We start from the raw sequence: 23,732 nt of genomic DNA on the forward strand, positions 1-23,732 counted from the left end.
TCAAAAGTTAGTCGAGTGCGGTGGCAGGCACCTGTAATCCCAGCTATTTGGGAGGCCGAGGCAGGGACAATTGGTTGAACCTGGAAGGCAGAGGTTGCAGTGAGCCAAGATTGTATCATTGCACTCTGTCCCCGGTGACAAGAACAAAAATTCATCTCAAAAAAATAGATTAAAAAAATGACTTGGGAGAGCTGGCTTTGAAAGGAGTGGGAAGAAAGGTTGCTGGTGAGCCAGGGCAGTACAGTCCCTGAGAGGCAGGAAAAGCCAAGGCCACATTATCAGAAGGTTACATGATGTTCCCATGGGCTGGAGGCTAAAAAGAAGCCAATTAGGAGCTAACTCGTGACTTTGGAGAGTAGAATTTCGGTGTAGAGGAGAGAGTGGAAGTTGGACTGCAGAAGGCAGCCCAGCCAAATGGACCTAGCAGACTTTGCGCAGAAGGGACTGACTTAACACCCTCTAGAAGTTTGGCAAGGTAAGGGAGAGGTTGGTTGGAAGTTTGAGGACAAGACAAGTTGAATGATCTTTTTTTTTTTTTTTTTTTTTTTTTTTTTTTTTTTTTTTAGAATATAAGAAACTTAAAATTAGCTGGGCATGGTGGCAGGTGTCTGTGGTCTGAGCTACTTGGGAGGCTGAGGTGGGAGGATCACTTGAACTCAAGAGGTCAAGGCTGCAGTGAGCCAAGATCACACCACTGCACTGTACTTCAGTCTGGGAGATAGAGTGAGACCCTGTCCAAAAAAAAAAAAAAAAAAAAAACCACACACACACACGCGTAAGAAACTTGAGGGCCTGAACTCTGTCAGTCAGACTCTGTCTTTTCAAGTATGAGGATACTGGAGAAGCGTCTTAGTTTGAAATAAACTACCGATTTTAGGATATAATTTTTTAAAAATTTGTATGAATAAAGAGCCTGTGACATGCAAAGAAACAGCTTCAGACTTTTTATTTATTCAGAATTTGGTGTACCTTTCCAGAATAGCAGCTTTAGCCTCAGTGAGTTATTCGCATCATTGCCATTCCACCATAAGAAGCTAAATGAATGATCAGAAAATAGAAAAGGACTGTGGTGTACTGTCCGTAACATTTCCACGTTTTTGTTTTGTTTTTTTAGATCGCCTGATAGGCTTGCCAGAAGGGCGTGCTCGAAATCACAATCGACCACAACAAATCCCTGTCCTGGCTGGAGTCGTCATTGAAGATGTGGCAGTTGGAGCTGAACACACTCTTGCTTTGGCATCAAATGGAGATGTGTATGCCTGGGGGAGCAATTCAGAAGGGCAGGTAAATACTTATATTGCTTGCTGCCCTCTCATATTCTAGAAATCTGACAGTGTTCTTCAACTGGGGAAAGAAAGAAGCTATGAAACGCATAATCTACTATAGTGCTCCAAGCATATCACTTTGCCATGGGACTGATTATTTTGTAAATCTAGTATGTCTTTCTCTCTTGACTGTAGCCAAAGAAGTATTAAACCATGGTTCAAAAAATGCTGGCAGTACAGCAAAGTGATTAAGGGGATTAACTGAGTGTATATGTGTGTGTCTATGCACATTGTTAAATGCCTGGCATGTAGTAAGCTGCAGTATGCAAGGATTTGTTACTGTCAACATTATCATCATTATTACAGCAGTATGTGGGATTAGGTCCTGGGAACATCAGTTGATCTGGGAAAAAGAATGAAACAGTAATATTTTTATATTTTATAATATGATGGTATACAAAGTATCTTTAGGTTTATGCAGGAAGTCTTGTCATCCCCATTATTTTTAGGGTTAAACTGAGCCTCTGTTTGATAAGTGACTCAGAGGTTGATGTGTTCACCCTCTATCTATGAAGGAAGGAGAGACCTTGGTGTGAGATGTCTGAGATGCTTGTTATGACAGTGACTTGTAGCTCTACACACAGAGCCACCTCCCCTTCCTCCATAAATCCTCTCTGTGTCTGGCTACCTGTAGTGCCAGGGATCCTCAAGTTGAAGGTCTAGCATTATTCACAGTAGTCTCAGTTTTTGGCTCCTGTGGTCTCCTCATGACTACATTAACAGACAAGGAAGCTACTCATCATTGTGGCTGAACGTTGCCTTTCTGAGAGAAGAGTTAATATTAGAGGCACCTTTGGGAGTTTCCTGGCAGTGCCTTGACATGATCCTTCCTAATGATGTTGATTTGCTTAGCTGCTGAAACACTGGCTGTCCCAGTCAGACCCTAAGTATAGAGATTTGGAGATAAGAAGTTGCTTCTATATATGTTTTTATAGATGTTTATTTATTGTTACACAGAAATCGGTGTGTTTTAAGTAAAAGCTCCATAGATCATTGTGTTATTACTTAACTTTCCAAGAATTTATTTCTTTTCCATAAGTGGAATCCAAGGATGTGTTTAGTCATTAAGACTCATCTGCTGCATTTGGAATGGGCTTGTTGCAGCTTGGTTATTAGCAGACAGTCTGAGCTGTGATGACTGTTACGATAGAGAAAATCAGAATGTGCTTTATTATTGATGCTGATGCGTGGGACACTTAACTTATTTATATCTTCCACCATCTAAGAAAAATTTTATATTCACTTCCTCTCTTCCTCCTTTTATTTGAATTTCTGTATATTTGTGATTAATTCCCAGCTTGGCCTAGGCCACACCAACCATGTTCGAGAACCAACCCTGGTAACAGGTCTGCAAGGGAAAAATGTTCGGCAGATCTCGGCTGGCCGCTGCCACAGTGCTGCATGGACAGCACCACCTGTCCCACCAAGAGCACCAGGTGAGGAAGGAAATATTCATGCTTCTGCAGCTTCTCTTTGAGCAGTACCCCATGGCACCATCTGCTTGCCAGTTCCAAACTGTATTCAACATCATTGTGAAACTGTCAGGCCTTCTGCCATACAACCAAAACATTCTTTGTGCTACGAACACTGAAAGAGTTTTCATAGCAGGCATTTCGCCTGCTGATATCGGTATGAAGCAGGCCCTCTCTGCACCCCCCGCCAAAAAGAATACATATTACTTATGCAAGCAAAAATTTATAATTTTAGCAGCAACTAAGGTGGGATCGAGCTCGATCCAAACGATTTTTTAAAGACAGAGTCTTGCTCTGTTACCCTTGCTGGAGTGCAGTTGTGTGATCGCAGCTCACTGAAACTTCCACCTCTCAGGTTCAAGTGATTCTCCTGCCTCAGCCTCCCAAGTAGTTGGGACTACAGGTGTGCACTACCATTCCTGGCTAATTTTTTGTACTTTTAGTAGAAATGGGGTTTCACCATGTTGGCCCAGCTGGTCTTGAACTCCTGACCTCAAGTGATCCACCCTCCTCAGCTTCCCTAAGTGTTGGTATTACAGGTGTGAGCCACTACACCCAGCCAGTATTTTTTTTTTTTTGAGACGGTCTCACTCTATCACTCAGGTTGGAGTGCAGTGGTGCAGTCGCAGCCCACTGCAACTTCCACCTCCCGGGTTCAAGTGATTCTCCTGCATCAGCCTCCTGAGTCTGGAATTACAGTCGCCTGCAACCACGCCCATCTAAATTTTGTATTTTTAGTAGAGACGGGGTTTTACCATGTTGGTCAGGCTGGTCTCCTGACCTCATGATCCGCCCTCCTTGGCCTCCCAAAGTGCTGGGATTACAGGCATGAGCAACCGTGCATGGCCAGTATTTTTAATAATAAAAGCAATAACAAATTATAGCTTTCTAAAGCCCATTGTTAGAAATAAAGATTAAAAGCCCTGAGACCATTTGTCAAATTCCCCACCTTAGTTAACTATGTGAAACATGATGTCTGTGCATTGACACAGGAAATCAGCTTGCTGCCATTTTATTCCTGTGTTTAGCAAGACTGGTGGTCTACTTCTAGCTTTTTGCTTTTTGTTTTACTTTTAATTTATTATTAAGTTTTTGTATATCTACAAAAATATTTAAAGAAAACTGTAATGCATACTTGTGTTATGCAAGTAATACCCAACTGTAGGCCCTTTCTGATTTGATCTATCTTCCATTCCCTTTAGACGTAGCTATTACCTTAATGTTGTGACAACTGTCATTCTTACACATTTCTTCATATTTGGTCTGGTTTTTTTTGTTGTTTGTTTGTTTGTTTTGAGACAGACTCTCACTCTGTTGCCCAGGCTGGAGTGCAGTGGCATGCAATCTTGGCTCACTGCAACCTCCACCTCCCAGGTTCAAGTGATTCTCCTGCCTCAGCCTCCCAAGTAGCTGGGATTACAGGCATGAGCCACCACGCCCGGCTAATTTTTATATTTTTAGGAGAGATGGTGTTTCACCATATTGGCCAGAGTGTCTTGAACTCCTGACCTCAAGTGATCCACCCGCCTTGGCCTCCCCAAGTGCTGGGATTACAGGCATGAGCCACTGTGCCGGGCCAATGGCCGTTTCTCATCCAGGCCCTCAAGCGTTGTTTTTCTACTGTTTTTTGGCATCTAAGGCACTAGAATTTCATTGAAGCAAATTTGTGCCTAAGAGCTCAGCATTCTCTTCCAGTTTTGTTAACCCCTCTATTTCTTAGGAGATCCTAGGATACCCCGTAGGGATTTTTTTTTTTTCCTTAGTTATCTAGGGGAGCAAAGTGTGAATGCCAGGTAGATTCCAAATAAGGAAGAAATGGTTTCTATTAACAGAATCTACAATGATCAGGCTGCTCACACACTGACAATTTCAGGTACTCAGTGGCTTCAGAGGGATTTCACTTCCACTTCAGGGCAGAAGCTATCCCGTGTGACAAGTACAGGTTCAAGTTCTGGGGCCACATTGCCGAATCCCAGCTCTTCCACATATGATCTGAGTGACCTTGGGACTCAGTGTTTTGCTTGTAAAATGAGGATAATAATAACACCTACTGCAAATAGCTGTAGAATTAAGTGGACCTATTCATGTAAAGCTCCTAGAATAGTGTCAGGCACATAGAAGGTACTCAGTAAATGTTAGTTTTTACTAAGAGCAATACTAATACCTGTAGGAATTGCACTGTACCAGTATTTATTTATAGGAAACTCCAGTGAGTTTGTATTTTGCTTTTACTCTTTTGTGTATTTTTATAGGAGGGTAGCTGTGGATGCAGGCCTTGGAGTCTTTGCTTCTTACATAATTATTATTCTTGTAGTAAAAACCTTCACGAATCGTGCACCTATATGTTTCTGTCATGAATACTTTTCTGTCAGATCCCTAGCAAATATGGGAGTTGGCTCTGCTAAGTTTTCCATTTCCATTTTCCAGAACTGCCTACCTTGTCCTTACCCACAGTTGGAGTATTATGAAGATAACAGTTATTAAATATGAAAGAAAAAATAAATTTGGCTTTATTTACTTATTTGTTTTTGTGAAGGAACTAAGTTCTATTAAATAAATGGGAAATGAAAAGAGAAAATACCAGATTTCATTTCCACAATGATAAAGACATTTTATTTTATCTCCACCCCCTGATAAAGACATTTTAAAAACCAACACAAATGCACACTCAAAACTAAAGTGAATTGATGAATAGAGGTTGGAATGGGTGTCTATTGCATAATTATCTCAACTTCTCTTTATGCTTGAAATTTTTCAAAATATGAAAAGTGAAAGCAATGCTGTTTCCTTCACAAGTGCCCATTTGGTTTTTGGACAGGTGTGTCAGTACCTCTGCAGCTGGGCCTGCCTGACACAGTGCCCCCCCAGTATGGGGCACTGAGAGAAGTCAGCATTCACACGGTGCGGGCCAGGCTCCGGCTGCTTTACCACTTCTCTGACCTCATGTACTCATCCTGGAGGCTGCTGAACCTTAGCCCCAACAACCAGGTAACAGACTGACGTGGTAAGCAGCCAGGCACAGACTGGCGTGGTAAGCAGTGCCCATGACATGCTCGCCAGGCCCCAGGGCCTTTCCCTCTGCCTTTGGAAAATTCTTTCATGGCTAATAAGATAACAATTCCATTCCCATTTTATTGCTATTTAGGGACAGTCTAGAAGTTGGTCATGATGCAGCTGGACACAGAGTGATCTTCATTCTGTGATTTGGTTTGTCAAAAAATCAAGTATGAATGGCTAAGCATGCCATTTCTTTTTTGTTGTTGTTTTTTTGAGACAGAGTCTCGCTCGGTCGCCCAGGCTGGAGTGCAGTGGCGCAATCTCAGCTTACTGCAACCTCTGCCTCTCAGGTTCAAGCGGTTCTCCTGCCTCAGCCTCTCAAGTAGCTGGGATTACAGGCATGCGGCATCACGCCCAGCTAATTTTTGTATTTCTAGTAGAGACAGGGTTTTACCATGTTGGCCAGGCTGGTGTCGAACTCTGGACCTCAAATGATCCACCCACCTCAGCCTCCCAAAGTGCTGGGGTTACAGGCGTAAGCCACTGCACCCAGCCACTATGCATGCCATCTCTACAAAGTCAAAAATATGATTTTAAAACGTAACCACACAAAGCTATTAGAGCCACAGTCAGGGTTTTGTTATGTAAACGAATCTGAGAAATTTCAGATACTTTTTTCTTTTCTTTCAAATTAGCATTTTGGATCCTGGGGAAAGGGAGGTTGGAGAAATGAAGTAAATTTTGCTGATCTTTCTATCTTTATGCACTATTCCAGTAACAAGCTGGCTAACTATCTTGTGTGTATGTGTGAGAGAGAAAGAGAGATCGAGAGAGAGAGAGAGAGAGAGAGATTTGACAAATCACTGCTATAAATAGATAATCAGCCAGGCAGCAGAGTCTTGTGCAGCACTAAACAGAGTGTTAGCAAACTGTAATTAGTTGGAGAAATGTTTATAATGTAAAGTTAACTGAGAAAACTCAAAATGATAGCAACAATGTGAAAAATATTATATATACAGAAGAGAGCTGGAAGAAAATAGATCAAATTATTAATGGAGCCATCTCTTTATGTTAGGATTTGGAATTACTTAATTTGTGTACACGTGTGTATCCTCTGTATTTTCTAAGGTTTTTAAAAATAGCAAGTATATATTTTATCAGAAAAAAATGTTTTAAAGGTTGCTGATAGCTACTAATCCTGAGTTTATGCTTTTAAAGTCCTTTTTTAAAAGCATATGTATTCTTATTTTCAATTTTTAAAATAATGTTGAGACAGGGTCTCACTCTGTGCCCAGGCTGGAGTGCAGTAGCATGATCTCAGCTCACTACAGCCTCAACTTCCTTGGGCTCAGGTGATCCCCTCACTTCAGCCTCCTGAGTAGCTGGGAGTACAGCACCATGCCCAGCTAATGTTTGTGTTTTTGTAGAGACAAGTTTTGCCATGTTGCCCAGGCTTGTCTTGAACTCCTGGGCTCAAGCAGTCCGCCCACCAGAGCCTCCCAAAGTGCTGGGTCTACAGGCATGAGCCACTGTGCCCAACCAAAATAATGCATGTTCTACAAGTGAAAATTATTTTTTCTTTTAAGTCTAGATTTTACCATTTCTGATAACTATACTTTCTGTTACAGAACAGCACATCCCATTATAATGCTGGAACTTGGGGCATTGTACAGGGACAACTTCGGCCTTTGTTAGCCCCAAGAGTCTACACTCTTCCAATGGTGCGTTCCATAGGAAAAACCATGGTTCAAGGCAAAAACTATGGACCTCAGATTACCGTAAAGAGGATATCAACCAGGTTAGCATATGTATGCATGTTTCACTAGCTGGGACTTTTTCAGACGAATATTATTACTAATTTCTGTGCACCTTAGCTTCCTCACTTCTAAGGTAGGGTAGATAGTAATAGTACTTACACTAGTACCCAGTGTGGTTACAGCGGGCCTAGCAGAGTGTTTGGCTGTTAAACTAGCTTTTTCAGTCACTGATGGGAAGCTATCACGTGATCTTGGGGAAATCAGTAAGCGTTGTATTTCGTTGCTTTTTTTCTCCCTTTCTTTTAAAGAGGTCGGAAGTGTAAGCCCATTTTTGTCCAAATAGCAAGACAAGTAGTTAAGCTGAATGCGTCAGACCTCCGTCTCCCTTCCCGAGCATGGAAGGTTAAGCTGGTTGGAGAAGGGGCTGATGATGCTGGAGGAGTGTTTGATGACACCATCACAGAGATGTGCCAGGTATTTTCCTGCAGTGTCCCCTGCTGAGTTACCTAGTCTGCTAGTGGCCATTTTGTTGTTTTCAGTGATCATTCTGTCAGGCATGTTTTTATAGATGTAGCAAGGATGTATTTGTGAGCCTCATATAAAGTAATGCTGTTAGTGATATATAGGTAAATTAGAGCAACAGTTTTTGAAATGGTTTGTCAAGATACATTACTACAGAAATATCAGTTCTTAGACATCTACCAATGATTCACCATCTGTTGTGTTATAATATTGGCAGAGCAAACAACAATGGCATATATTCACATTTATGTAATAGACAAATCCAGGAGCACCCATGTGCTCTGATTTTTTCTGGCGCTTTTAGAACAAAATAGAACTGCCAAATTCCAGGGGAGTTTGAAAAATAAATGTTAAGAACTGGTCTTAAAATTAGACCAGTTCTAATTTTAAGATCCGCATTGGCAGCTTTGCGTCCAGATCAGCTTTGTCCTTTCCAGCTTTGCCTAGTAAAAAGATTTTTTCAGTAAATCCTGTGACTAAAATAATGCTTGGCTATCATTATTGAATCTATTTGAAACATCATTACACTCTGCTCACAGCCACCACAACTCCTGCACTGGATTAACTTTCTCATTCCTTTTGGTTCTTCATGCATGAATGCTTTCCATATTGGGGATTTCCTAATTTCATTTTAAACTGAAACCACAAAAGTAAATTAGGAAATCGTTGGTTGTCACGTAGCATGATAAATTCCTCAAAATATTCTTTTTAGTATGATCTTTAATTGGTATTCTCTCCATGTGTTTGATTGTCATTTCTCAAAAAATTTTTTCTTCTACAGGAACTTGAAACTGGTGTTGTTGACCTTCTTATACCCTCTCCCAATGCCACTGCAGAAGTGGGTTACAACAGGGACAGGTATGGCAGTCAGCAAGTGTTCATTATATGTCTAAAATAATAATAGCTCACATTTATTGAGTGCTTACTATGCACTGTTTTCAGTGCTTTATACCTGTTATCCCCTTCAGTCCTTATTATAACCCTAAGGAGTAAATATTGTTATCCTCTTGTCAAAGATGAGGAAACAGGCCAGGTGCGGTGGCTCATACCTGTAATCCCAGCGCTTTGGGAGGCTGAGCCAGGTGGATCACCTGAGGTGAGGATTTTTACCATTGCCAACATGGTAAAACCCTGTCTCTACTAAAAATACAAAAATTAGCTGGGCATGGTAGTGTGCACCTGTAATAATCCCAGCTACTCGGGAGGCTGACGCAGGAGAATCACTTGATTTGAACCAGTTGGCAGAGGTTGCAGTGAGCTGATATCGCACCACTGCACTCCAGCCTGGGCGACAGAGCGAGACTCCATCTCAAAAAAAAAAAAAAAAGAGGAAGCACTTCCATCAAGACTTGGTATTTATTGAGACCCAATCAATGATTATATAGAGGGGAGAGGAGGCTCAGACTTGATCATGAAACCTGACTTATTTTATGTTTCTGAAGGTCCACTTGGCCTCCCTGTAATGAATTTTCTGCACCAAAATTTATTTAAAAGTTTTATTATGCTAGCAAGTCACAAAATTTACTGTTTGCAATTACATATTATCTTTATATTTGCAAAATTTTGAATTTTGGATCCTGTTTCATGGACTTGTAAATTTAAAACAGAATGATTTTAGGAAATACGGCATTCTGGAGCAGGTAGCTTAAGACCCTTACATAGTTCTTCTAAAAATAGTTCAGAATATAGTCTACGTGCTGTGTGAAACATTAACCACGGTTCACGTGTGGCTTTTGAGAACTCAACATGTGATTAGGGAAGCTGAAGAACTGAATTTTTAGTTTTATTTAATTACTTTAAATAGCCGAATGTAGGCCAGGCCTGGTGGCTCACTCCAGTAATCCCAGCACTTTGGGAGGCCAAGGCAGGCGGATCAACTGAGGTTGGGAGTTTGAGACCAGCCTGACTAACAGGGAGAAACACTCTCTCTACTAAAAATACAAAATTAGCCAGGCATGGTGGCACATGCCTGTAATCCCAGCTACTTGGGAGACTGAGGCAGGAGAATTGCTTGAACCGGAAGGTGGAGGTTGCAGTAAGCCGAGATTACGCCACTGCACTCCAGCCTGGCAACAAGAGCAAAATTCCATCTCAAAAAAAAAAAAAACAATAATAGCCACATGTGGCTAATGGATACCATGCTGAACAGCACAAGTATAGACCATATACTGTAGCTGTCGTTGCTAACTTACTGCTAATAGAAATGAGGAAAATATTGCTTGAAATATTCCCTTTAATTTTGCAGGTTCCTTTTTAACCCCTCTGCCTGCCTCGATGAACACTTAATGCAGTTTAAGTTCTTAGGAATTTTAATGGGGGTTGCCGTTCGCACAAAGAAGCCTCTGGACCTCCACTTGGCCCCTTTGGTGTGGAAGCAGCTGTGCTGTGTCCCACTCACCCTGGAGGACCTGGAGGAGGTGGATCTGCTCTACGTGCAGACTCTCAACAGCATTCTTCACATTGAAGACAGTGGCATTACCGAGGAGAGTTTCCATGAGGTAAACCCAGGCCAGTCTGTGTTTCTGCTGGTGTTGACTTCCTATATGCACAGGCTAGAACGTTTCTGTGTAAAACTGAGATATGGTCTTCCACTTGCTGTCTGGCTGAACCATGCCATATCTATGCCATTGCTGCCCTTAGCTGCTCCTTCCCTGTTAATTTTTTTCTGCCTGTTAGAGTGAAGAACGAAGGAAACCAAGGTGGAGTGGGGGACCTGGGGTCCCCAGAGTTCAACAGGCCTGGTTTGGGAATAGGGAGATTTGGTCCCATTTTTAACTATAGCTGGCTGAGTCATCACATTCCTGCTGATCAAGTAGCCTGATCAGTCCTACCTGTCTTGTTTTCCTTGTTTCTATCTTTAAAAATTGTGAGTTTGTTATTGCTGTGCTATATTTATGTGTAAAATGCTTTTTGCTGTCATTTCTACCATGTAATAAAAATTCTTTTTTCTTTGTTCCTAGATGATTCCTCTCGATTCTTTTGTTGGCCAGAGTGCTGATGGCAAAATGGTTCCTATAATTCCTGGTGGAAATAGTATCCCACTCACATTTTCCAATAGGAAGGAATATGTGGAGAGGGCCATTGAATATCGACTTCATGAGATGGACCGACAGGTGAGATGAAGTATCTTGGGAGGTACACATGAATGCTTGGGTTTCTCTCCAAATGAGAGCTGACTGGTTATGAGAACATCTGCTAGTATCCATTTACTTTGTTGATTCTTCTGTATGTATGTATGTATGTATGTGTTTATTTATTTAATTAATTTACTTATTTATTTTTGAGACAGCATCTCACTCTATTGCCCAGGCTAGCGTGCAGTGGTGTGATCTCAGCTCACTGCAACTTCTGCCTCCTGGGTTCAAGTGCTTCTCTGGCCTCAGTGTCCCCAGTAGCTGGGACTACAGGCACATGCCAGCATGCCCAGCTAATTTTTTTATTTTTTGGTAGAGACAGGATTTTGACATGTTAGCCAGGCTCGTTTCGAACTCCTGGCCTCAAGAGATCCACCTACCTCAGCTTCCCAAAGTGCTTAGATTATAGGCGTGAGCCACCGCATCTGGTGATTGCTTTGTATTTATATTTCAAACTCTATTCAGAGACTTCTCAGGCCTTTTTCTCCTTACTGAATGCCTTAAATCAGTTGTGAATTGGTCTTTGGTTGGACTGAGACCAAGTTTTCGTCTGGCATTCGGACCTTGTCTTCTTACTCCTCTTTAGTTCTATTTGTACTCATGTCTTACTGCTTCCTAACTCAGTGTCCCAACTCTAGTTGGGTTAGTCAGGACCCACATAAATGAACCCCCAAATGCTGGTCTTGTGATCTCATATTGATTTCCCTTTCCCTCTCCTGCCTCTGTTCTTTAAGTCTCAAAACATATCACATACTTGTTTTTTTTGAGACGGAGTCTTGCTCTGTCGCCCAAGCTGGAGTGCAGTGGTACAATCTCGGCCTACTGCAACCTCCACCTCTTCAGTTTAAGTGATTCTTCTGCCTCAGCCTCCCAAGTAGCTGAGACTACAGGCATGTGGCACCAGCTTTTTTTTTTTTTTTTTTTTAAAGTAAAGGTGGGGTTTTACCATATTGGCCAGGCTGATCTCGAACTCCTGACCTCATTATCTGCCCGCCTCGGCCTCCCAAAGTGCTGAGATTACAGTTGTGAGCCGCCATGCCTGGCCGAGGTATCACATATTTCTATGTTGTGGTCTATGAATTAGGCCCCAGAATTTAGGTCTTATATCTTCAGTTAGCTTGTAAGACATTGAATGAAGAATACATTTTCTATTTCATTTGAGTTATCCTTGTTCTGTGCTGACAGGTAAGGAAGCATTTAATAAATAATGGGAGTGTGAATGAGTGACTACAGAAGTATCATGTCCAAAAATTGTTCTTTTGATAATACAGTCATTAATAGCCATTTCAATAATCCTCTATTTGCAGAATATGTTGGGGTCTTCTCAAGAGCTGGACCCAGGCTGTGAAGCTATAGAAGTTTAGTAATTTGAAGTTTATATATTCCATACCCCTCACTCCTGGCTCCTGCCTACACTTTGGCTTTGGGCCAAGTCCATTCAGAAAAATGATAACTTTAGCTTAATGAAGTTGGGTCTTGTCAGTGATGCCGATTACACAGCCAAGAATTAGTATTTATCTCCAGTTCATGAATATTTTTAGTACTCAGAGAATAAATAACTGACTAGAAATGTATTGATAACCTCCTGCAGGCCAGCCATGGTGCTAGGCACTCTTGCATGCTGTTTTTCCCATAGTTACTCTGTGAGGTAAGGATTGCTGTCACTGTTTCACAGAAGAAAGCACTGAGTGCCCATGTCAGAGCCAAGCCCCAAACCAGGCTCCAAGGTAGTGTCCAGACTCTTCTGAGGTCCCTTCTTCTGAGGATTGGTTAGATACTCTTTCTCCACAACTGTGTTCTGCTCCGCCTTGGCTTTGTTCTGCTCTCAGTCACAAGCCCTTCTTCTTCTTCCACTTCCTCTTCATCGCTTAGAACTGAGTGTTTATCCCATAGCTGTTCTCAGTTGTCCCTCTGCCATCTCCAAGCAGCCAGCCCCATATCGCAGCCTAATTTCTTTTCCAGACAGCTTTTGTTTTGTATTTCACCAAGCATAACAGCTTGTTTGTTCATTTTTGTTTTCGTTGGGCAGACAATGGTGGGGTATTATCTTTACTATCAGTAGAGACTGCTTTCACTGCCAATCCCTGATCCTTATGGGACAACCTTAGTACCAGTTTTTTATTATTTTATTTTTTAAGAGAGGATCTTACTCTGTCACCCAGGCTGGAGTGCAGTGGCAAAATGATAGCTCACTGCAGCCTTGAACTCCTGGGATCTCCTGCCTTAGCCTCCCAAGTAGTAGGGATGACAGGGCAAGCCATTGATTGCACTTGGCCCAGTTTTTTTAAATAATAAATTGTGTTACATATATTTAAAGTATACAATATGATAATATAGGGTATGCATATAGATAGTAAAAAAGTTGCTATAGTGAAGCAAATTAACATACCCATCACCTCACATAGTTACTCACTTCCTTAAGGTATGGTCCCTATTCAGATTCTCGGACTTTTTAAATGATAGATGGTTTTGAGTTGGCCAAGAGCAAAGACGTATTTATGAAACAAACCTAGAACAGTGGTGATTCTGTGTAGGGTATGCACTACTGTACAGTCTTGGAGGAGACGTTTTTCTAAATAGGCTGTCAAGGCAGCCCCTGGTTGCATCCCACTTAGCACTCCCCAACTTGCCCATGCCCAGCACTGTGATGCTAAGAGAACAGAGCAGGGTGGAATTACCCAGTTACGTAGAATTTCATGTAGTTACTCATATAAAATTCTCATCAAAGTCATGTGAGAGCAGTAATATCTACTTTTTTCAGATGGAAAAATTAAGAGAGTTAATAATTGGTGGAGCTGGGATTTAGAGCCCAAGTCTCTTGACTAAACTCTTTGCCTTTTCAATTGCCTTCCTAAAGGAGGACTTCCCCTTTTTACTTTCTTCTTTGTACTTTCAGATTTTTTTACAATGAGCACAAATAATTTTTACAAAAAGGATATAACTATTTTCAAAAGACAAATATAAATTTAAAAAACATTAGATAGCTAGATGAGTCCTCCAAGAGCTTCTTACCTTTATGAGGTGAAGTGTCCACACATGCATAGTTTGACAGCACATGGCTACATGTGATTAGGAATATGAGTGAGTGGGGCTGGCATCAGGGAGGGCCCCAGTGGGCTGGGATTTGTAATGGAGGGAAGGCAGGCTCCTAGATTGGACTTGAACGAGAACCAGGAGTGTAACAATCCCACAAAAGGGAGAGGTTCTAACAAGGGTTCAGAGGCAGGGAGGGTGGGCAGTTTTCACTGACTCTCATGCCCGGAGGTCTGAGAAACAAGTGGAGGGTCTGGCGAGCAGATGAGCAGGCAGGAGGAGGCACCCGCCCCACAGGGCCCATGGCGGTGCCAAGTTCACACACACTCATTGAATGATCAACCTCTCCCGGGGGCAGGTAGCTGCAGTCCGAGAAGGGATGTCGTGGATTGTTCCTGTGCCGCTGCTGTCCCTTCTCACAGCAAAACAGCTGGAGCAGATGGTGTGTGGGATGCCTGAGATCTCTGTAGAAGTCTTGAAGAAAGTGGTACGGTACCGCGAGGTAGATGAGCAGCATCAGCTGGTGCAGTGGTTCTGGCACACGCTGGAAGAGTTCTCCAATGAGGAGCGGGTGCTTTTCATGAGGTTTGTGTCAGGAAGATCTCGACTACCAGCCAACACTGCTGACATTTCTCAGAGATTTCAAATCATGAAGGTTGATAGGGTAAGTAAGCTGTTTTTTTTTCTCTTTGTGGTGACTGCCTTATTGCTTCCTTGTTGTTGTCTTACTCTGTGGCATGATTTCAGCTACTGCAATCTCCGCTTCCTAGGTTCAAGCAGTTCTCCTGCCTCAGCCTCCCCAGTAGCTGGGACCATAGGCGACTGCCACCACAGCTGGCTAATTTTTTTGTATATTTTGGTAGAGATGGGGTTTCTCCATGTTGGCCCGGCAGGTCTTGAACTCCTAACTGCAGGCAATCTGCCCACCTCAGCCTCCCAAAGTGCTGGGATTACAGGCATGAGCCAACACGCCTGGCTCTCTGCCCTGTGTTGCTTTTATGTTGGGGAAACAATACTGTGACCCTCAAGTAGGCCTGCTGATTCATGCTTAATACTTGCAATTTCCAGAGTAATGAAAAAGACAAGGAGTAAAATTTGTTTAGAAATATCATTTAGCTTCAGTGAGAAAAGTCCTAAGTGGATGTAGAGAGCATATTACACCCAGCAACCTTCCCTAAGTCTTCTAGCATCTTCTTGAGTTAAAGCTGAACTTGACCAGCGGGATAAACTTCCTCTTCTTGCGCTAAGTCATGGCCTTGTTTGTTTTCTTGAAGATATTAACCATTAACTGGTGGGTGTATCCCAGTAGGAAGCCAGAGATGCAGGGAGCAATAATAACACTCTGCGCTTGCCTGTGTGGTGTGCATTGTGGGGCAGGCAGGGCTGCATCTCTGCCATCTGACGAAAGGCCCCAGCTACAGAGCCCCGGCCCAGCTGCCATTTTGACAGATGGCTTAGGAATAAGAGGGCTTAGAGTCTGAAATGCACACTGCTGCCAGAGTCATCCTGCTTAAGCACCCATCTGACCATGTCACTCTGCTCCTTTCAGACCTTTCAGAGACCCCCTGTGTTGACTTTGGAATAAACGCCAAAGACCTTAACTGTCTTAAACACTTCCATAGTCCGGCATCTGCTCCACTTTCTGATGTTACGTTTTGACAGTTCTCATGTTCTGGTTATAATGGGCTGTTTGCCTTTCTCCGCAGTAGACCGGCTATGTTTAAAATTCTGTGTTTTTATGTAAGCTGTTCCCTCTGCTTTAGTAAGTCCTCCCTCACACCCCTTTCCATCTCTGGCAAGCACTTATTCATCCTGCAAGCCCAGTGCCAGTCATCTCCAGGAACCCTTTGTAGATGCTTTCCTGGAGTGCCCCTACCATTCCTGAAGGCAGACCTATCCAGACTCCTTCTCTCCACCTCCTCAACACTGGGTACAACCCTCAAACCAAAAACTTAACTGCATTAAGTGAGGAGTGCCTCTCTTCCCTGTCTCCATCCCCACTCTTCAGAAGACCCCTCTCCCACATGAGCTGGGAAGTTCTCTGAGCAGGACCCATGATGTTTGTTCAGAAAACAGTAAGGGAAGTGGGGCCTCTTTACACACAGGCCCTTCCTGCCAGCTTAAGTGTCTGGCTTTCTGGTGTTTTTCTAGTAGCTACTCCTGGAGTTGCTGTAGCCAAAGCTAGTCCTCCCTGTGCTGCCTCCTGAGGCTGCAGGTGGCTGCTCTGCTCCTGGGCTAGGCTTGCTGGAGAAGCCACCCGCAGGAAGGGTTATAAAAAGAGCCTTTCCATAAGTTTTCTGCATGACTTGCCAAGAACTATAAATTGTAAATCTGTTTTGTTGCTTCAGAGCAGTGGGGGAGGAGGAAATGGCTTATTTCTATTCAGCTCTGGAAACAATCCTTGCCTTATATCAGTCTTGGGCTACCCCTGCCTTTCTAGGAGTTAATCCACCACTAATCTCTAGCCTCAGGGTTGTCAGCCTCAGTAACTGACTGTGGAAGACGTTTCCTTTGTGGCTTTTAGATCATTTCTGCAGTACCCACATTTAAGTCATCAGAGCCACCTAGTGGCACCTCCCTTCCTTGCTACTTTCAGTTTTTCTTCATTCAAGCTCTGAGTCATCCATCACTGGCTCTGGTGCATTTGGGCTGCTGGGCTGTCCCCCTCCCATTGCAGGACAAGTGGCTCCCCTAGGTGTGGGGCTCTGGGGAGAAGGGCTGATTTCAAGAGGATGCTGAGTGAGATAAGACAGGTTTTTTTTTTTTTTAAGCCTTTTAAAATTTTATAAAAACAGTATAATGTCATTACTGTTACTACAAATTGTTTAAGAAACAGTTGCTTGCAAGGAGAGATAAAGAACATATATAATCCTGTCTCTCCAGTAGTAGCTGTTTTTACCTTTGTGAAATTCCTCGTGGTCTTTGCCTCAGTTGTACAGACTTTTACATGATGTATCTAAAATTTTTTCTGCCTTTTTTTAACTTCCTGAACACTTTTCTGTTTTGCAGCTAGTCATCATAATTATAATTTCAAATGATGTATCACCATCAGTTAAATGGATGGACTGGGGTTTAATTGACTGCCCCTTCCTTAAGTGAGCTGTACGAGGCAGCCATGGGGCCTGCAAAAGTGGTAGAATATACACGAGGAGGAGGCAAAGAGGCTCCCAAAGCTGGCTGCATCTCACAGTTTTTCTTTCCATTCTGCCTGCTCTGTTGGGGGATCCCTGCAGCTGGCTTCCAGTCTGTACCCTCTTGGTGGATGGGTACGAGGGACAGGTCCCCTCTTACTGCACTCTCACCCTCTTCCAGGCACTGTGTGCAGTGTGTTCTCTCAAGCGGTCCTGCCAGTCAGGGCTCCTCCTCAATTTACACACACAGACATTGGAGAAGGTGAGGAAAGGAGGGAACATCTTCACCCAGAGCCTTGAGGGCCTATGGGGCAGTAGGGCCCCTGCTCATTCTATCTGGCCCAGTCTCTGTGTCCACTTGACTTAACCGTGCGGCCATGTTAGTTCCATCTTGAAGGCAGAGAGAGGTCATGTGCAACCCTATTCCCCCGTGTGGCACTCTGATGTCCCCAGTCACGGCTCTGGGTCTCTCTCCACAGCCTTATGACAGTCTGCCTACCTCACAGACCTGCTTCTTCCAGCTGAGGCTGCCCCCATACTCCAGCCAGCTGGTCATGGCCGAGCGCCTGCGCTATGCCATCAACAACTGCCGCTCAATCGACATGGACAACTACATGCTCTCGAGGAACGTGGACAACGCCGAGGGCTCCGACACTGACTACTGACCACGCGGGTGCTCTCACCCTCCCTTTCTTCCATTAATAATGCTTACTTCTGATTTGATGTTGATATACTTTTATGGTAACTACATAGATGTTTTAGGAACATAAACCAACATTATAAACAGTGGCCACATTATTTACTCTAAATGTAACAAAGAAATTAGATGTTTTTATTTTTCTGTGATTGTACAAAAACAAAAAAATGAAGTGCTCTCAGTAAGGTTTTTTCCTTCATATTTTTGGTCACTTTTGATAAGTTTGCATGAAACCATTTTGGTGCATTTTTAGTTGGGAATGGTACATTTTTGTAGACCCACCCAGTGAACATGAAATTGTACATGGTGTATAATTGTTCATTAGAAAGGACAGTTTTACATGAATATTCATATATTTATTTTGTTTTAATTTGAATTGCCTGTTCAGGGTTCCTTATGCAGAGAAATAAAGCAAGATTCAGGAATTGGAGCGTGGCTGTTGGTGTTGCTTCCTGCAGAGCTTCTGACTGGGAGTTGCCATTGAGGCAGACATTAGCCCAGAACAGAATGAGCTTCCAGGCCTGTCTTGCTCTGATGGCTTTTTGACACATTCAGAAACTTTCCTTTACATTGAGGGTGGGCGTCACTTGGAAGTTACATGTGGTTCTAGGATACCCCTGTGGGTTGGAAGCCCCTGTGTTCCATTGCTCTTCTGTCATCCTGGGTCTCTCTCACTTTGTTCCCTCAGCTGCTCCGCCCTTGTCAGCACCACCCTTCCTTCTCTGGACAGTCCCAGCATACTTAATGTGGGGTGCAACTCTACCAGACGAGGAGAAAGAAGACTTCAGTAATGCCACCTGGCCCTTCCTATGAAGAACCTACAAAGACAAAATGAGCACGTGATGGAATGAAAGAACAGGGCAGTTAACAACATGTTCCAGTGGGGAGGGCAGCCAAGTGGAAGGTGTTACAGAAAGGCCGGCTACCGCAAGCAGGCACTTAGCATGTGTAAATGAGTGAATAAGTGGATGAATGTTCCAATCAACATGGGAACTGATGAGTGGCTCTCATATCCTTGAATGATGGAATTGTGCAGAGGGCTGGGGAAGGGGTTGCATTCTTGGTGCTCAAACCCAGCTGCCCCTGCAGGCCCTCAGTGCTGGTGTGTGTCAGCAGTGTCAGGGTGAGAGTGTGTTTCTGGGGGAAGGGGCCAGTTGAGAGCAGCTGGGAGGGCTCTGGCTTCTTGGAGTGTGCGCAGGAAGAGGGGAGGCCTGTGGACAGCTTGTCTCCCTCACCTGCAGCAAGTTCATGCCACAAGCTGCTCCCACTGGACTTCCTGGACAGGATCTTTACCGACAGCCTGCTCAAATGAGGTGCCAGACAGCCAGCCCTCTGCAGGCAGTTATTTTCCACAAGGAAGATAGAAGGTACATGTTTTCAAAGAGAAATTGAAAGAAAAATACAGTTTTGCCAGCTAAGATAATATAGTAAATGGATCTTTCCTAGTGAGAATACCTAATAATATTTAGAATGATGACTTATTTGTGTTATTTTTAAAAAGGCTTCAACTACAATTGGGTCTCGGAGGGAGATTATAGCTTTTGGGGAAACCCCAGGAGTTCTGGGTAAAGATGAGCCTTTAATACTAAGAGCGTAGTCAGTAGCATTGTTGAAGGGCTCTGGGCTTGAAGTCTTCCTGCTGTGGTGGGAAAACCCTGCCTAGGTCTCTGGACCAAGAGAGAATTTCTCTAAGAAAAGAAAGGCATCTGTGCTTCCAAGATCCTGGATGATCCAGGAGAGGCCTCTTAAGGTCTTCTGAGCCGCTTCCTACATCCCTCTTGCAGAGCTGGGCTGAGGACATGCAGAGCAAAGGATACATCTGCAGTCTCTAAATTCAAAATAACACCTCATCCTGTGCCGCTGCCACGGTTTGCTCTGGACTGAGAGGCAGGAGCACCCCAGAAGGCTGGCACTGTGGTTTCAGGTCCTGGGCTCAGGGCTAAGAGACAACTGTTCAGGTTTGCCCCTGTGAAAAGAATTGGCACAGTGCTATGGTTTTATAACACACACTATTTCTTTGCCAGAAACTTGTTATTTCCTCATTGTCTTGACTATTCATTTTTTTTGCAGACACAGGGTCTCACTGTGTTTCCCAGGCTGGTCTGGAACTCCTGGCCTCAAGCAGTCCTTCCACCTTGACCTCCCAAAGTGCTGGGATTCCAGGTGTGAGCCACTGTGCCCCGTCTCTCTTGACTTTTTGAAAAATCTGGAAGAGGGGGAAGCACAAGTCCCTGATCTGAGGAGCTGCAATGGACCTGATGCAGGAGCTTTCCGTGGTTCACTTTCAGCCCTTAGAGAGGCTTAGGCAGTTTTTTGTTTGCTGGCCTCATTCACTTAACAAATACTTGCAGTTTTTAAGACCCTTAAGCAGTCTCAAGAAAACTTTGACTGTCAGTTTTTAAAATTTAAGATTTCTCCAGACATCTTTCAAAATATGGCTTTGTTCTGGGCCTCCTAGCTTTATGGCCTTTGCCCAGGACTTCTGGCCTGATGAAGCCTACATCTGGTGAGCTTGGGTTTTAGCCAAAAGCAGATCTTAGGCATTGAATCCTAGAGCTGAAGGGAAAGTCTCAAAGAGGTCAGATGATCTCTGCCTGTATAAACCAAGAATCCAAGATCAGGAGAGGGAAAGCGGGATCACAGGTACACCCTGGCGAGAACTGGGAGTCTGCTTTCTGTCAGCATGCCGTGGTAGCGCCAGGGGGCGCTCAGTCATGTCCCTTCCAAACACTCATCCTGTGCAGAAACAGGCCAGTGTGTCCCTGCAAGACAAGGCTCAGCGCACCACCTCCTGACCTAAGGGCCTCTGCCCCTTGTCTCTCTGCTGGCAGTGGGGCTCCTGCGCAGAGCAGCGCAACGTGGTAACAGGCCAGCCTCCAGCCAGTGTCCTGCCCTAGCGCTGAGGTTCTACCAACCACCTATTCCTCCTGCACGTGACCATTCGCTGCCTTGGCCAAACCTTTGAAAAAGTTAGGATTCCCAGAGTTGAGGGGCGTCTGTGATCTAATTGAGACCGTGAGGGCATAGATAATCCCAAGCCATCTCTGGGTGGCTTGAGAACACAATCAGGCTCCCATCAACCCTGGCTCACCCTTCCCTGGATATGCCTTGGGCTTCTTGACCTTTGCCTTTTCTGTGCCATGCCTGCCACTGGGAACATCCTTCTTAGAGTTGGAACCTGTGGGAACTGGGGTCAGCCCACAGGCCCAGCCCAAAAGCTCTGTCTGCCACAAAGCATGCCTGGCTTACCCACAAATAGACCTGGCTTACTGCTTCCCAGTGCCTGGGACTTGTGGGTTGTGCCAGGCTCTCAGCTTTTCTAGCCCCCCCATGGATATGAAGATACATTCCCCTATCCCTGACTTCCAGGCCCTGCATATTTAGACATAATCTTATAACAATGTCACAGAGAGAGTATTGGTCCCATTTTACAAATAAACTGAAGCTCAGAGAGCTTCATATCTTGTCAAAAGCTATGACAGCAAAGCTTGGAGATTGCTCAAGAGCACCTCTCAAGCTCAGCTGCGTGTCTTCCAACTAGGGCTGAGTTCATCAGGTAGAACCTGGCCCCCAACGCATGCACAATACCCAGTAAATGCTTGTGAGATGAATTCGTTGGTGGATTAATTTAGCCTGCAGGACCCTTTGTTGTATGCTAACCTGAGTCTGAAAGGGTTTTTCTTTTGTTTTTTTACTTTTTAATTAATGGGGGAGGGGCACAGAGCTTCCATTCCTTCCCTGGGCATGCCACCCTCCAGGAACCTCCATGCATGTAGCTCTCTGGAAGCTACAAAAGTGGTGTTTTAGATTAAGGGAGGTATTGCACTCTGTTAAGTGCTTTGCTCATGCCTGGTGATGGTGAACAGTGACTGTTACAAGATAGAGTGGAGAGCCATGTGTCTCCATCAGTGCCCACCTTCTGGGTCACCTGAAATGACCCATCACATTCAGAACCCAAAGCTCCTCTGGCTTAGGTGGGGGCCAGCTTGTATCCCTAGAAACAGCAGTGGACACAGCTGTGAGCCCTGCTTGAGTTCTGTGATCACTATGCCTTGGGATGCAAGGGGGTTAATGGGCATTGGAGGGTTAACCTGGGAACTTAACCCTCATCTACAAAAGAGCTTCCATGGGAAAGGGAGGCCTTCAGGGAATGCAGATTACCCCATTCTAGCTCAACCTACAGAGACCTCTGCTTTACATAGTCAATAGCGAACCTTACAAGAACCCCAAAAGCAAGGTTCCCTTGTTATCCTTAGTACTCAGATAAGAAAACTGAGGTTTGGAGAGGGCCTTCTGTCTCTGGTCACAGGGCTTTAAAGTGAGGGAGATGGGATGGAAACCCAGATCTGTTAGATCCTGAAGCCAGGATCCTGTTGTTCTCCAGGCTAAGCCACCAATTTAGGACAAATAGGACATGCTGGGAATTGGGGCTCATTGGAGATGATGAAAGCAAAGCCCTCGGGTGTAAGTGGCTCTGTTGTAGACAAACATTCAACCCTCTAGAAGCCTGAGCTTGCTTTCAACAGTGTTCAGAGTAATGGGAGAAAAATTCATTCCCAACAAGGCCTCTCCAGATTACAAAGCAGTGGTGGGCAAACTGGGAAGTCACCCAGAAGCAGCCTGGGTCTCACAGGCTAGTAGCAGGGTCCTGCCACTCCACTGCAGCTGGTAGTGTGACAGAGCTGGCTCTCCCAACACAGGGATTAGAAGAGATTATTCTGGCCAGGGCTTACTCCCTGTTTCTGGAGTAAGTACTGCCCCAGCCAGGGGCCCTTCAGCAGTCCCCAGAGGGATTGGGGTAGGACAGGGTGCTGGTTGCCTGTTCACCTGTCCTGCCTGGAAAAAAATCCAGTGCCCCTGGGACTTCACCTACCATCTGTGCATGGGGCCCTGGTTCTTGCTGGCGGTAGGTTGGGCTGAGGGGGAACCTTGATCTTTCATTTCATCCTCACATTAATCTGTCCATTCACTGCTACCTCCATCCCTTACTGTAACGGAACGAAACAGGTGCAGATGCTTGAATTAACAAGAGCGAGGTCTGGTAATAAAATCAAATTTATTACCCAAGCTAGAAAAGGGGGAAGTAGTCGGATTGCTCTTTAAAGTAACTGCTTCAGTTTTTAGGGGGGAAGTTTTTAGGGGTTTTAAAAGGAAAGACTTGATAAGGAAGGTGTACAAGAACTGGGCTGAGTATGATGTCTGTTTTGTTCTGGTGGCTATCTTGGGTTTCAGTCCACCTGGACCTCAGATTGACGTTATTTTAACAATGGCCAGGTGGTTAATTCGCCATTTTGAAGTAATTTTTGGAGGTTTACAGCTGGGTCTCCAGACTTAAGATTAGCCCCTGAAACTTCTAAGACGTAACATAATTAGATAGTAGCATAGAGTTAAATGCAAAGGGGGCATATATAGTGAGAAAAGGGAGGGACATGGAGTCTATTTTAAGGCTGAGGATCGGCTTTTGCAGTTGCCTCAAGGTTGTATCTTGAAATTCAAGAGAAAGGAAAAAAAGGTTTAAAATGCATTTGGAGTTGAGCTGCAGGATACATTGCTTCTCTGAGTATCTGCTACTCAGTTTCCCTCCTCATTCACTCTGCTCCAGCCATTCTGACCAACTTGCTGTTCCCCCAACACGAGCCACACCTGTAGTCCGCGGCCTCTGCA

The 23,732-nt window shown here is 44.2% G+C and overlaps 1 protein-coding gene across 12 annotated transcripts in view; it reads left to right on the forward strand.

Annotated features, from left to right (window-relative positions):
• Positions 1 to 18,498, forward strand: part of HERC1 (HECT and RLD domain containing E3 ubiquitin protein ligase family member 1) — a 234,247-nt gene extending 215,749 nt beyond the window's left edge. For 11 of the 12 annotated variants that reach the window (XM_032297748.1, XM_032297756.1, XM_032297752.1 and 8 more), the window contains 10 exons: positions 1,115 to 1,284; positions 2,623 to 2,761; positions 5,616 to 5,785; positions 7,423 to 7,592; positions 7,860 to 8,025; positions 8,855 to 8,931; positions 10,319 to 10,571; positions 11,034 to 11,186; positions 14,599 to 14,904; positions 17,851 to 18,498. In XM_032297748.1, coding sequence (XP_032153639.1) covers positions 1,115 to 1,284; positions 2,623 to 2,761; positions 5,616 to 5,785; positions 7,423 to 7,592; positions 7,860 to 8,025; positions 8,855 to 8,931; positions 10,319 to 10,571; positions 11,034 to 11,186; positions 14,599 to 14,904; positions 17,851 to 18,036 — 1,790 coding nt within the window. In that variant the 3' untranslated portion in view covers positions 18,037 to 18,498. Of the gene's footprint in view, positions 1 to 1,114; positions 1,285 to 2,622; positions 2,762 to 5,615; positions 5,829 to 7,422; positions 7,593 to 7,859; positions 8,026 to 8,854; positions 8,932 to 10,318; positions 10,572 to 11,033; positions 11,187 to 14,598; positions 14,905 to 17,850 lie in introns of those variants that run through there. The other variant, XM_032297760.1, reaches the window with a different exon arrangement.
• The last annotated feature ends 5,234 nt before the right edge of the window (positions 18,499 to 23,732 follow it).

Source organism: Sapajus apella, unplaced genomic scaffold (genome assembly GCF_009761245.1).
Source record: "Sapajus apella isolate SASKATOON/1434 unplaced genomic scaffold, GSC_monkey_1.0 scaffold37, whole genome shotgun sequence".
NCBI classification, from domain to species: Eukaryota; Metazoa; Chordata; class Mammalia; order Primates; family Cebidae; genus Sapajus; species Sapajus apella.